At 36.4% G+C, this 14,462-nt stretch overlaps 2 protein-coding genes across 3 annotated transcripts; both read right to left on the bottom strand.

The window, feature by feature from the left end:
• Positions 1 to 344: 344 nt before the first annotated feature.
• Y-e3 (yellow-e3) lies at positions 345 to 4,962 on the bottom strand. 2 transcript variants are annotated; one of them, XM_076387341.1, is made up of 6 exons: positions 4,835 to 4,962; positions 3,694 to 3,898; positions 3,244 to 3,425; positions 2,144 to 2,607; positions 1,347 to 1,590; positions 345 to 1,043 (listed from the first exon to the last, which is right to left on the bottom strand). In XM_076387341.1, exons 2-6 carry the CDS (start codon positions 3,890 to 3,892, stop codon positions 846 to 848), a joined length of 1,287 nt encoding a protein of 428 aa, XP_076243456.1. In that variant the 5' UTR covers positions 3,893 to 3,898; positions 4,835 to 4,962; the 3' UTR covers positions 345 to 845. The 2 variants fall into 2 exon arrangements, with proteins under 2 accessions (XP_076243456.1, XP_076243447.1); XM_076387332.1 differs by lacking the exon at positions 4,835 to 4,962 and having other exon boundaries at positions 3,694 to 3,974.
• A 1,702-nt stretch (positions 4,963 to 6,664) lies between these two features.
• LOC143184837 (dopaminechrome tautomerase) lies at positions 6,665 to 11,889 on the bottom strand. Its single transcript, XM_076387355.1, has 6 exons — positions 11,738 to 11,889; positions 10,261 to 10,756; positions 10,077 to 10,179; positions 9,499 to 9,587; positions 7,772 to 8,064; positions 6,665 to 7,139 (listed from the first exon to the last, which is right to left on the bottom strand). Exons 1-6 carry the CDS (start codon positions 11,740 to 11,742, stop codon positions 6,884 to 6,886), a joined length of 1,242 nt encoding a protein of 413 aa, XP_076243470.1. The 5' UTR covers positions 11,743 to 11,889; the 3' UTR covers positions 6,665 to 6,883.
• Positions 11,890 to 14,462: the final 2,573 nt, after the last annotated feature.

Raw genomic sequence — 14,462 nt, 5'->3', positions numbered from 1 at the left:
AAACGTAATATCAAATGAGTCCTTCGACTCCATCGCTACTTATTTACACACACAATATAAATATATCAACGATAAATATCAACGTGTTCTTAAACCAAATTACATCTAGATTACAAACATTTCTTATCTACACTTTATAAATAATTCTGCAGCACCACGAGCAGCAATAAAGAGTCAAGCGTCGTTCGAATCTTAAATTCAGTTAGTATTCTCCATACTCTAATTACCTAATTTCTCCTCTCAGACTGTTTAAGTTTACCAAGAGTTAACACACTGACGACGAGAAACGAGAATTCTCGTTCAGCGACGAGTATGTAACGTATCATATAATTAAAAACCCCAGATAGCGCACGACGTCTTGAAGACATCTATTTTGTATCCATTTTATGCCTGAACGTTTTAAAGACATCTGACAGTGCACATTTTAAAGACTTCCGATATTTACATCCATAAGATGTCTTAAAGACACATTACATGGACCTCTTAAAGAGTCCTATTTTATCTGAACGTCCAAGAGACGTAATTTGGAAATCTTAATGACATCTTATGAACATCTTTTAAAGCGTCCTAAAGATATATTGTTTTGTAAAAAAACGTCTCACAATCGTCTTTTAGACATTTTTAGGATTTTACTCGATGTTTTAAAAACCTTTATAAGACGTCTCTGTGCTATATAGGTTATATCCATAAATTCTGTCCCTAAAACGCGAGTAATCGTCCCGCAAGTGGGAGGACTCAAAACGATGCTCAACAGACAATGGCTTGCTTTTGAAGACGGAGTGCCTCAAAAATGATAAGAAATCCTCCCCATAGTGGTCAAAGGAGTGCTCGCGGTGCCACAACTTTCATTTGCCATACTTAGATATCCTCTGAGGGTCCGTCGAGGGAATTGTGTTACACTTGGTTCCACGGACAAGTTCATCGACGAAAGCAGCTTGGATCCTAAAGTTCGTCTCGTTAGAGTTTATGGAACCACTCATATACTTCTGGAATGACACAGTGAGGACCCATAATTCTTGTCTGTTCGTCTTCGAGTTCACAATCTGCAATCAAATGTTTACGTATTCGTTACATGTTTGTAACATATTCACAATCCATCAGAAACGTACTGTTTCACTCCTACATTTAGGAAAGTGATACAAATTTTGCAAAATTATTGAAAATATTAACTCAAAAATAATGAAGAAAATCAATATACAAAACATATCAACTGAATTCAAGAAAAATGTCAACTGACAGATAGTATAAAGAAACGAAAACAAGATCTACAGATGATCTATGACCCATGGTTCATAGAATTGAACGTATTGATATTCAACTGGTATAGACTATCTACTTAATATCACCTTTAATCCAGATGGAAACTGCAAAGTTTCTGGATTGGTTACAAGCACCTCATTATGACTTCCTCCATATTCAGCGTAAAGCTTGCTGTTCCAGCATCCGATCGCTAGGTCAGACATCAAGCCGAAGAAGAGCACTCCGTTACGATCCATGGCCTCAGCTGCTGACTGTGAAGACCTTTCCTTTGCAAATGGAACGAACGACCTTGCCGCAGCATCATCGTGGTCTTGGAATAAAGTATAATTCCTGATAAACAGATTTTAAATTTGATTAGCTTCCGTGTTCAAAACGAGCATAAAAAATTCTTTGAATCTAGTAACTGAACAGATTCAGAAGCTTAAACGTCATTACTAGACAATAGATCTTCAATTCTTCATGCATTTATAGAAGACTGAACTATGTAAGAAGTGAATACAGATGATATGCAAAACTATAAGAAATATCAAAAATACATGTTATAATATATGGAGGCTGAGACACATTTGTATTCAGTTTTAATTCAACTCAATTTGAGAGAAATAATTAAAAATAATATTTTCTTAAATGTATATAAACGGGTCAACAGTACTTATGAAAATTTTGAATTTGTTTCAAATCTAAAAAATTAATGCACATGCTATACAAAAATAATACATAAAAGATAAGAAATAAAGGAACAAAAGGACTTTTTTTAACTACCTAATTAAGCGAAAAATAATAGGATTCATGAATAGATAATGCTGACCATCGCCCATAGAACCAGAGTCTATTGAACAATTAAAATAACGCAATATATGCAATCTATCTAATCATTACTTACCTAATTACAGACGTGGGCACCCATGCTTCCACTCTACTAGCCAAAGAGTGGAAATACAAAATTCTGTCTCCATTATTCATGGGCCCCAAAGCGAGTCCTAGGATCCCATCCATCAGATCAAACGAATCGCCTTTAATGTGAAAAGTACCAAACGGAGGATAAGGATAGAACAGATTGTTGGAGATCCTCCATGATCGCATATTACGATAATCGTAGACCAGCAACCCAAAACCTGTCACGTCTGCAATATAGGCGAACGTGTCTACACAACCATGAAAAGGGTCTCGAACGTCAACGGCCACAGTAACAAACAATGAGTCCTCCTTTGTCTGATCGAGAGGAAATTTATATTGATTGATCAGTTTGTTGGTTTCCAGGGAGAACACGTGCAATTTCGGTGGGCAGATCCTTTTGTCACTTATTTTGCCAGTGTCTAGCACCCATAAGCGTCCACACTCGTCTATCTGGGTGAAAGATGTTAAAAATACAATTTAGGAATAGTTGACTTTTGATTTAGTCTAAATGTACTTCTAATATGAAGTTCAGGGATTTGTAACTAAAAGATAAATGGAAAATTGTTAAGACTTTCAAATTGTAATGGAACCAGTGTTGTCAACCTCTGGATCTATGCGGACAGCAAAGTGTTTGTTCCTAAAGTGTAGAGTAGAGTCTTATCGTTCGTATTGTTTTTACTTAAGCGGTAATGTACTAGAGTACAAGTGGAAATTTCGAGCTTACGACAGCGTAAATATGCTAAGGTGGAAATACCCGTGACCATATTCTAAGATAGCGGTAACTGTCAATGCTTTCCTACTACCACTTTGGAAACGCTCAGTCATTCTTTTGCGATTAATCATCGTTCGTGGAACTTACTGAAATTTGGCAAGTGATTTTGAGGAATAATAAGGATATTTCTATAACAAAGGGGACAGTGTTCTTTGTCAACTATGTGAACTCTTTGATAACTGAGATTCAGAAATCGAAGGTCAGTGTGTAACACAGAGTAATTAAGAAGTTCTAAGATTAACAAAAATAGAAGTAAGGTGATCGATAATAAGAAAAATGAAATGATCATTTTCTGCAATGAACTTTAAAATTACCTGCATTCTATACACGCTAATGATGGTGTCACAAGAAGTTCCTAGCATGTTGTAACTCCAATTCGGATACGGTGCGATTATGGGATTTCCTTCTGGCGACACCTGGTCAGTGACATACCCTAAAGTCACTGGTACTCCATTCTGAAATCTCGGGATGGAAATAAATACCTTCGGCTGAGTACCTTAAAAAGAAATACAGAAAAAAACTTTAGATTCAGGTTTTCCTTATACTGGTTAATGACCCAGCAACTACAGTGCACAGGATATTCACAGGAGAATTCAGGATGTGACACTTTCACATCCTGATCCATTTTAAATATGAATCCATTTTAAACACGAAGATTATGCATAGATATTCTGGGTTAATATTTTAGGCAAGACAGTATTTCTAAGAAAGTATTCTATATTTTTAATACCCCATATAGAAATATATGTTAAATAAAATGGTACCTCCAGTGTAGACGTCGACATCGATGGGCAAAGGTGCACCAGGAATAAAATCTCCATTTTTAATAGCGACGAATTTAGCAACCTCGTTGGGAAACGCAAACTCCAATGACTTCCACGAATAAATGATCTTCAACTTCTCGTAGGGCCGTGAACCGGAAATTCCGAGGAACAGTAAGATTGTCCAACAAAGCTGCCTCATCTCCAACTTAACAAACAAAGTCATTATCGATTCGATGCCTCGAATGATTGATAAAGTTACGCTCTTATCCTAAGAAAATCAATTTTCCGACGGCACTTAAGGATTCTAAATAAGAATCCTCCTAAGACATGCCATCAGAGGTGCCATTAGAAGTTAATTACTATCAATCTTATCTCGTAAGAGAGAAGTGTGAAGCTTGCCTGAGAATAATTACATTTTCTAGTATTCAATTCTTCATGAAATATGATACTATGGAATCTTCTTTATTGAAATACTTGAAATTATTCTTTATTTGAAATTGTTCATGGCAAGATTAGTACATAATTTCAAATATTTGCTGGACAATAGACTCTTGTTCGACTGTGTACACATGTGTTTCAGAGAATTGTATAATGTTTGCTTCCACGAGATACGTTTCTTTTCTACGCATTATGAGTATATTGATAACGTTATCAATGACACACGCGAATCATCATATGAAACATAGGTCATGGAAAAGTTAACGTTTTTTCTAGCTTGTATTGAATAATACGAAACAGTAATATGCGATAAAGTAATCTCTATACTTACACGTTTGCAGTTTTTTTTCAACTGATACTCCTTATCTTATTTTAAATTTTATTCAAATTTTTAAGCATTTTGTGCAAATCGAGAGTTAAGTTTTTCAGAGATATTACTTTTGAAAGGTGCTGATTCTCTTTTATTAAACTATTTTAAAATTCTTTCATAAGATATAAGAAGACAATATCAGTCTATCACGGAAGAATTTCTTACTCTAGTCTTCTCCTCTTCAAATCAATCGCTACAATTGACCGACCATTTCTTTATATCAAACACGTTTCAAAATTAAAATTTCATACTTCTTTAACTGAACATTTCTCTCACTTGTCGCGTTCTAAGACACAAAACCATCGGTAACCAAAACGAATCTGATATACTCACCTCTCACAAGATTACGTTTGTATGCCGACTTCCGGTTTCCAAAAACAAAATTCCAGATGAAATTACAACGATTACGTTTCTGTTATTCTAACGAGTCGTTAAAAGGGAAACGACGCCCTTGTTGTTCGTTCTGTCGTGAAGCTGATCTTTTCGGTGTCACTCGTTCTTTCTTTCCTTGGAACTTTCACCGTTACAGAAACCACGAGCACACAAATTCCTTGCTGACCGACTTTGATGAATTTCAATGAGTTCAGTCTCGCTATTTTTCCAAACCGCAAACGACCTCGGAAGTTCACAAAAAACCAGCAGACAAAATTGCCCGATATCCTCAGCAAAATAAGAGATTATTACTCAATGATAATCCCATTAATAATCCAGTACACTGCAGATTGTTTAAAAAAGAGGACACTTTAAAATCATCACCTTAGATTCGTTGCATAAAAATAATATTTTTACAATAATAATAATATTTTTATAAAATAATATTTTAGAGGTTTCTACATAATTTGAAGACACACAAAATCGAAGACGATTCAATGACAGATTCTCGCGGGCAAACACTTGTTATATAATTTGACTGCTTTTTAAAAAGAGGTACGGTATTCGAGATTATGGCTTTTTTTCAATTTCGACGCACGAAGTAGAAAATTGCTGATATGTGTCCACAACTGTCATGAAACTGTTACCTGGTTCTATAGAAAAGACTTTTCAGTGATTAATCAAAGCGGAAACAACTGAGATGAAGATGAACACACAGGAGGAAGCTGCGCTCGTGGCAACGCTCGAGTACTGACTGAGGAATCATTGGTGATCATTGATCAGCGATCCCCGACATCAATCGACTGAGCTAAGTTGGACAGGTTTCATTGCCGTTGTTTCTTCGATGACGGTCGCGAAACTGGTTTCGAGGAATCGCAAAATTTCAGCTCTGGCATTTTAAATTTAATTAAAGCGTTCTTCTTTCCTCTTTTCAGTGAATTCAACCTATTTGCAGCGTAGGAATGCTAGTTACGAAATCGCGCGTTAGATGGGCTTCTAAAAAAACTGAAGCCACATAATGGGTTTGACGTATGACTATCGTCAACTTGTTATAAGCTAACAGAGGAACATTACTCAGAAATGACTCGATGAGTTTCGTCAATTTTGGTGGAAGTTTTATTCGCTTATTTTCTTAAAGGAGGGAGACTATATGGAGAAATTAATTATTGAATAATTTTTTTTAATAAAGTTTTAATCAGTTTCGATAATCAAGTTCGTTATCTGTATTCGTAATGTTAAACTTTGATATTTTAAATAATAAAAAAACCAGTCATCTGATACCGCGTGTTAGTTTCGCAGAAACTGTCAAATTATAATTTTCTAGTAAATAATGATTTGAGAATTATGTTGCAACATATTTCTTCGTCAATTATAATTACTAAATTCGACGACACTAGAGATACTATTAGTTCAACAATAGTGATAATAACCGTTTGAAATCATTATTAATAATTGCAGATAATACATTTGCATAAAGCGTAATTTATACGCATGTACAATAATTGCATAAATATCGACTATGCAATTCTGCTTGTGAGATTTGTTACAAACTTGACATAGTGTTATGCAATCGCCTCAGGGGTCAATTATTTATCACTTACAAAGTCATTTCTCACAAAATTGAATATTCTGCTTGGTTCTTGATAATGCATCAAAACCTGATATCTGTCAAAGAAATCTACATAATATTGAAAAATTTGGGAACATTTTTATTTGTACAGCGTAATCAAATAATTTTCGTGACTAACTTGTAAAATTTTAACAGTTGGCGGATATTAAAAGTACCGAATCTAAAATTCCAACAAAGGTTCGAACAGTAACTCGATGATAAAAAAAAAACACATGAAGTCATTCTCCACAAAATGAGAAAAAAATTAATATTGGAAATTAAATAGTAGTATAAGTGATGACAATACATATAAATAAATAGATCAACACATACAATAGCTCTATGCAATTGCAATCAAAGGATGAAAAATGAAACAGTCTCAATTCCTAATACATGGTTCCCTAAAACCCTAATGTATTATTATTATAATAATACAGTGGAAATTGATGTTGATTGTAAGAATTGAGGATCCCGTGTTTCAATGGATGCTGTTCAGGCATCAGCCTCATGATTCTAATGTTGATGTCGCGTGTGTTCACATTTCGATTGAAGAACTTTTGGAATCTAGAAGATAGGATCCAGAAGTTCCCATTGTCACGCTCTGCCCATCGAATTTCCGCTACGAATTGCAGTTTCTCCGGGCTGTAAGCCATAATCCTGAAAAATCACTCGTATTACTCCTTTTAGCTCATTTATCATTAACCCTGCTAGCCTCCTCTTAAAGAACTTATATGAAACAATGATAACCAGCATGACATTATAAAAATAACTAATGAGCTTTTAACAAAATATCAAGGAATCAGAAATGTAGATATTAACAATAATTATTTCATAGTTCTCTCAGAATTAAGAAAGTTGTTGAAAGGAACAAGAGCCACAAATGGGTCTAAAAATAAAAAGACCCGAGGAATATGGTAGGGCCTCTTTAATTCGCAAAAGGCACACGATCAAACTTCCAGCATCGAAATCTTAACTCTTTGATCGTATGTATTCAATATACAGGATGGTCCACATAAATAAAGCCACCTACATACCTATTCCAATAGTACAAAATGATGTTAAAAATATTTTATCTTTCAGACTTAAAGAAAACATTCCTTAGAGTATATTGGACACTCGATACCATTCAAATTGGATGTGAAATATTGTTGTGTCATCACAATTAGAAAAAAAGATACTTAAATGGTCTTACTTAAGTGGACCACCCTGTGGGTACATGAAAATCAGTGAAAATTAACCTACTTCAAGTGATCATAACATAAACCTCATCAGAGGCTCGTGATAACTACCTTTGTTGATTTGTTTGCGGCTGCCAGGCGGCAATAGCCGTTTCCGTGAATGGTGAAAACAGGATCGTGTCGTCACGAGGGTCGACGACCAACGCAAGACCTTGGCTAGACTTTTTGCCGATCAAAGTCACTGGCAACTGTTCACCGAACGCTGGTGGACCAGCTTGGAGCGCAGTAGTTGGAACGCTGAACACACGATCCGTCGCCAGAGGTTGATAATAAACTACACCGAGCCTGGCAGAGAAGGCTAGTCCCACAACACCATCCAGCAGCTCGAACGTGTCAGTGCCAATCTAAAAATAGATTTATACTTCATCAGAAGGTGTCGAAAAGGTAGGCGTATTAGTAAAAGTGAATCGGATATTGTGAAGCTTGTTTCGTTTATTATTAGAGTCATAAGGAAGTGAGTCCTCTTTTCCTATTTCAATTTTTTTAATGTATTCTCGGTCTCCTGGAATTTGTTTGAAATGTGTAGGAAATTATTTTAAAGCTTCCTTAAATTTTCTCCGAATTTTCCCGAGATTTTCCTGAAGTTTTCCTGAAGTGTCCTCTTAATTTCGTCGATATTTTATCAGAATTTTTCGACATCAGGAACTACAGGGTGGGGCAGTGAAACACAGTAGAGTGCCACAGTAGAGACAGAACTCTTCATTTCAATTTCAAAGCACATACGTGGTGTACATGAGTGAAACTTATTATTGACTCTGGAACATATTCATTTTCTAAAGATGGTATAAGTAAGATGTCATTCTTGGTTGCGTACACTATGCTGGAGTTGGAAAGCAAAGCAGCTTATAGCATTATGTAGCATTTCCAATGAAACAATGTTGACCTCTTATCATATTCACTCCTCCAAATCTTCTGTGGTTCTTGGTAGGTTATCCTTAAAAACTTGGACTTAAAATAGCCCCAAAGAAAGAAAGAGATTCCCCGTGATCGTCCCATTCACCAGACCTAACAGGTCCGGACCTCTTCTTGCGGGCCTCCCTTAAATCCAAGGTTTTCAAGAATAACCCAACAAAAACTACAGAAGATTTGAAGAAGCGAATTCGGCAAGAGGTCAATAACACTTCGTTGGAAATCTTCCATCTTCAGAAAATGAACACATCCTAAGGTCAACAGTAAGTTCCACTCATGTGCACCACGTATGTGCTTTGAAATTGAAATGAAGAGTTGTTTCTCTATTTTTGCGCTGCTTACAAATCTTCCCATTTCACTGCCCCACCCTGTATTGACCAACCTGCCAAAGAACATTTTTCCTGTCGCGACCACGAATTTTCCCGTTCATCGACTTGCTTCCTGAAAATTCAAGCGCGTGCGACCGTGGTTTTACCGTGAAATTCCTTGCAATTTCCTGGATAATAAAACAAGTTATGCAAAAGACTGATCGATACCAAAGTGAGAACTGTGGCTCAAGTATAACTTGACCACGCGATTATTCATCGCAAGAAGCGTAACCGAGCGATTCGCTTAAGAAATAACACATGCGTTGTATGACGTAAAATTATACGCTTTTTTCTTGACTTTTACTGCGTGTCTCACAATATACTATATTTATTCGTCACGCTTACTACCAGTATTATTGTCGACTACCCCTGTTGTAATTTAACGGTAGAAACATTAGTGTTTTGATAAAGTTTGAAAATAATAGAAAAGAAATTTAAATTGAAGAAAAGTTAAGTTTTTTAGGAATGAATATGAAATCTTGAATTTAGTTATTTCTTTACCCTATACGTGGAATAATCTGGATTAGGGAACATGGTAGCGTGCAGCACGCGCCAGCTTCTGTCTCTGGCACCATCGAATACCACTAAACCTGAAAAACCATTAAAATGACGTTTAACTTTTTCGGATTATACATTAGTGCCTTCTAAGCATTACACTGTCCAACTATAGAGAAAGGCAGAAACTACAGAAAATGTGAAATTGAGTTTCTCGCATTTTTTATAACTTTAAACACTTTATGTCTATTTTTAATCTAGGTATATTACCTACTAAAGGTAGTATTACCTATTAAAAATATTTTTAGTAAATACTGCTTTCCTCCATAACTGAATCGTTCACTGCATTTCATAACTATAAAACCATTTCAGAATTTTCAATTCTTGTATGTTGTAATTGGAATTAAATTAAATTAGTTCTTTCGAAATATTCTAAGATTCCAAATTTCCAACATTTTTTTGTAGACCACTATTTCACTTTTATTCGAAATCAATAAACGTAACATATGACTTAAATACTTTAACCTGGTTTTATAGTTCTGGAATACAGAGCATTAACAAATTACTAATTTTTAATTACTAACCAGGCCCCGCAGTGTCAGAGATATAAGCAAACACATCATCGCAGGTGGTGGCTGACACGTCGTCAATGATCAAGTTAGTCAACAGGGTATTTGGTCTCAATGACTGAAGAAGAAAAGTCTCTCTTTAGAAATTGCATTCGTTCAAAAATTTCTCAATCATAAAATAATCAAAAAAGACACCCACCTCTCGGGGGAACGTATACTGACGAACCACCTGATCTGTTTGCAGGTCAAATATCAAAATCTTCGGTGGGCAAACTGGCATGAAGTCATCAATCGAAGTCATCACGCCACTGTCAACAGCCCAGAGCCTGTTGCACCTATCGATCTTCGACCTGTACACCGAAATCAACTTCGAGCAATTGACATCTCCCTTCCCAGCGCTGTGCCAATCCCAGGATGGGTAAGCCTGAAGCTGAGGACTGCTCTCCAGAGGAAGATTCCTCGGGATGTAATTCAATGTCGATGGTACGCCAGCGCGCAATCTTGGGATACTGATGAAGATCTTGTCCCAGGCGACCTCGATGCCAGTTGGCACCACGTTCTCAGGGCGATACTGGTCGAGAAATGCACGATCGTAGGGAAGAGCAAAGTCTATCAGAGGCCATTGGGCTATTGTCTCCAGCGACTCTGCGTCAACCTGGTAGCACAGTCCTGTCAGGAGGATGAAGAGTAGATTCCTGTTGATAAGTGGAGATAGGTAAGTTGAAGAAGATTTCGAGATATTTTATTTTTTTAATTTTTATTTGTGATAAAGTACCTAAAGTACCTAAATATGTAGATAAAAAGTATGTGGTCACTATTCGGAAGTATAACCTTCGGAAGCTTAACTACTATAATATTTTAACATAAATCTACTTATTATTGAATTTTGTGAGATGGTAAATTCCTAAGAATTTCGAATTACGAATGGATTGTATTCTTTCATTGTTAGAGGACTTTGACGCGAAGATTGCGAACAACCACTTCCTGAGTATTTTACAACAATCCAGGGGAACAATGCGCGGGAAACAATAAAGTTTACTTGACTTTTGTTAGCACGATCATGTCGTCATGTTGTGCTTTTAAGTTTAAGCTGTAAGTTAGGAATGAGACACCTTTCACTGTCTCTTACATTGTATACAGAAAATATTTCAGAGTATCGATTATAATTCAGTGACGAAAGAATCCAGTTAGTTTAATGAGTGACAGTATTGCGTAAATCAATAAGGTGCTGTGGTATTTTTAGGGAAACTTTCCTCTTGCAAACATAAACTTGATCTTGAGTGGATGTTTACTACCTTATCTACCTTAGCGCCGCACATATTGCCAATTAGTGGTTTATGCAAATATCAGGTTATGTCTCGTTTCGCGTTCAATATGGTTAACACGTGTAAGATAATGAGCGATCGCGGTGGGTAATAAATTGCATTTTGAACTGACGAACGTAATTTTTTATTTCTTGTGACATTAGCTGTGGCTTAAACAAGATGTTGTCTCCCATACACAAAAAACATATAATTAAAAAATTTGAATAAAATTGCAGGGTTGCGTGTTCGATTTATTTTAACTCTACCCTTTAAGATTTTTAAGTGAAAATATCGATGAAATATCGGACGTGTCGTATAGCAACGCAGAGTTAAAAAATGTACAAATAACAAAATATTGCCGATAGTACCAACCTCATGATTTCCAAATAATTTCCAATTTCCAGTCAAAAGAAAATTTTTCACCAAAAAGTAAAAAACTACACAACGATAGGCAAAGGGATCGAGCTCGCTCGTGCGATCTACCCGAACTAGCGCCAAGTCCGCTCTACGAGCGTGTACCAAGTCCCGCTTGCTGAACACTGACTGATCTAATTTCCTAGCATCGAGTCAGGTCCTGAGCGTGTCCAAGAGACAGGGGGCAACCTTACGGCAAAATGGACATATTGTGTAACTACACACGCTCGACTCGACGTGTGTGCACCACTGACACACCCACGGCGTGCTGAACCATCGATTGGTCTTTTGTGACATTCAGATGCACACCTCTCGCGGACGTAGAGCACGATTTCTGAAAAGGTTACGATCAATTCAAGGATTCTGTTTCTACTTTGAAAGCTGGGAAAATTGACAGACCTTTTGAAATTTAGAAGAAAAATTTTGACCAAAATCTACTTTAAATATTTTAGATTTAAATTTTGGAGTTTTCAAGTTTTCAAATACATACTTATATTTAAATATGTAAATTTTCGAAATTTCAAATACTGAAACTATGTCATTGATTATACAAATAACTATTTCGTTATTACTTCGTTGATTTTAGTAGAACATTTTTATTTCTAAATTACTTCCTAACATAAACGAGTAAAAAGTATGAAGTGAATACCTGACCTTTTCTGCACTAATTTATTTATGTTCCGTGTGAATGTTACATGCGATATATAGTTTTATGATACACAATGATCATTAAAACATTACGAGCTTCCATTAATAGTACTATGACACCCTTCTGGCAAACTGCATACGACAATGAATGCAACGCGTCGGAGTTCGCGATTCCAAAGTGGTAGCGAACTCGTTACGAATTACTTGGCTGGAGAAAGTGATCTATGGACAATACTGAACACAAAGGCTGGCATTCAAGATTCGTGGCAATTGAGTACGCAGAATGCGCACTTGGAACCCAGTTACTCCATTCTAACGCAGCTGAGTGTTACTGGAATTTTGGTTATCGATTATCTCATAACAGAAACGAAAGGAATTTTACAAGGACGTACCCATTTTCCAAGAGAGACCAGATTTATATTTCCACGTAGGACATTATTTCGATAAAAGAGAAAATGTTACTTGACACTACCTCCACCAAACTAGTCGAAATAAATGTTGGGTGGTTAATTATTCATGTACTGCTTCTGTCAGACACTTCTTTCTAGAGAAGTATCATAAGGGATGAAAGTAGAAACGATGTATGAGGTCAAGGTTTCAATAGTCTCACAAAGTTCAATGGTCAGTTTTCAAAATTCCAAATCACTATAGCCAAAAAACGTAGGTGTATGTTGGTAGCATTGGGTGCGGTCTAGAGTTCCGCAGACTTTCGATTGGGGTTACGTATCAAGGATATCCACATAACATTTACTACTATCACGGTTCGTACAATTGCCATTTTCATTATACGCCATTCACAATCATGTAGATATACTAGATATGTAACAGTTTACCTTAATTATAGTTAACTGAACTATTCTATTACTCGCCGTAGTTTATTCTTTAAGTACTTCAGTTTGCAATGAAACTATAAATTTTATTGATAAAACTAACTTAATATACTATATAGTCAATTTACCTTTAGTAGCATGATTTATGTATCGCCTGATACAACATGCGCATTTCAAAATTGACTTTCAACAAACTCTGTAGAACTTCTACTTCGAATATATATTATTAAGTTGCACCTTAGTTGTCGTCACGTTGCAATCTTCGAGCAAACCAGTCCTGCTACATTTTAAATCAAGACAATATTGCCTATTAAGAAATTCTTAGTAACTCCAGAAAGAACGAACTCCAGAAGTTCAAATTTTTTGCAAGATATCTCTCATTAGAAGAGGTACCGAAAGCACTCAAGAACATCGCAGATCGAGGGCACTTCTGTGAATAAAATAGTCACGACAGAATCCCCCGAGTGTCTGTTGCTATCAAGATCAAAGAAAACCATAGGGTACCAAACGATTGTTACATAATTCGCCGCTCGCTAATGTAAGGCTGCTTCGTTGGATAATAGAACATTTTGGGGTCGCGATACTTGAGACTTAAAATATCATGGGAATTAGCATCGACGAAGCTGCTGGCACTCCCACGGAAGAACGGAAGTAACGAAACCCAGCCGTCTCTTATGTGCTACTAGTCGTGCGAAATATAGCGGATGCTCGAACAAATCGTATTCATAATGAGAATAAATCACGACCTACGAATAAGGTTTGCAATAGTGCACCTATCGAAAATGTCGCTTAAAGAGAAGTTGATAAATCTGACCAGTATTGTAAGTGCATTACGCAAGTAAATGGCATTCGGGTTAAATAACCCGCTGGCGAACGTGAGGGATCTTACGTGCTCGCTTACGGATAATTCACCACGGTCAAAAAATAATTTCTACTTCAACAGATACAGTAAGAAATAGTAATTGAGCCTGTGATCGGTTCCACGATCTCCTAGGTCTACGATTGGTCAAATTTCTAACGTGTTTGCGATAGAGTAAGGTGCTTTTCGGCTTATTCTTAGGGAAAACTGTAATGGATACATGTTTTCCTTAGCATTAAACGTTGCGTACATGTACGTGTGTCCGGCATAGAAAGTTTGATCGCGATCGCTGGACCGTGCACGCCATTGTCGTACGCCTTGTGCAGACGCCTTCTCCTACTTCTGT

This window comes from Calliopsis andreniformis, chromosome 2, assembly GCF_051401765.1.
Source record: "Calliopsis andreniformis isolate RMS-2024a chromosome 2, iyCalAndr_principal, whole genome shotgun sequence".
Classification (NCBI taxonomy): Eukaryota; Metazoa; Arthropoda; class Insecta; order Hymenoptera; family Andrenidae; genus Calliopsis; species Calliopsis andreniformis.
This window is presented reverse-complemented; position numbering and strand designations above follow the sequence as displayed.

Excerpts from the sequence above, each read along its gene's own strand:
- Y-e3 (XM_076387332.1), bottom strand. The coding sequence starts at position 3,916 with ATGACTTTGTTTGTTAAGTTGGAGATGAGGCAGCTTTGTTGGACAATC. Across the intron at positions 2,608-3,243 it reads TTAGCGTGTATAGAATGCAG|ATAGACGAGTGTGGACGCTT; the intron begins GTAATTTTAAAG and ends TCTTTCACCCAG. Across the intron at positions 1,044-1,346 it reads AGTTTCCATCTGGATTAAAG|ATTGTGAACTCGAAGACGAA; the intron begins GTGATATTAAGT and ends ATTTGATTGCAG.
- LOC143184837 (XM_076387355.1), bottom strand. Across the intron at positions 10,180-10,260 it reads AGTATACGTTCCCCCGAGAG|TCATTGAGACCAAATACCCT; the intron begins GTGGGTGTCTTT and ends TTTCTTCTTCAG. Across the intron at positions 8,065-9,498 it reads CAGATTATTCCACGTATAGG|ATTGGCACTGACACGTTCGA; the intron begins GTAAAGAAATAA and ends ATCTATTTTTAG.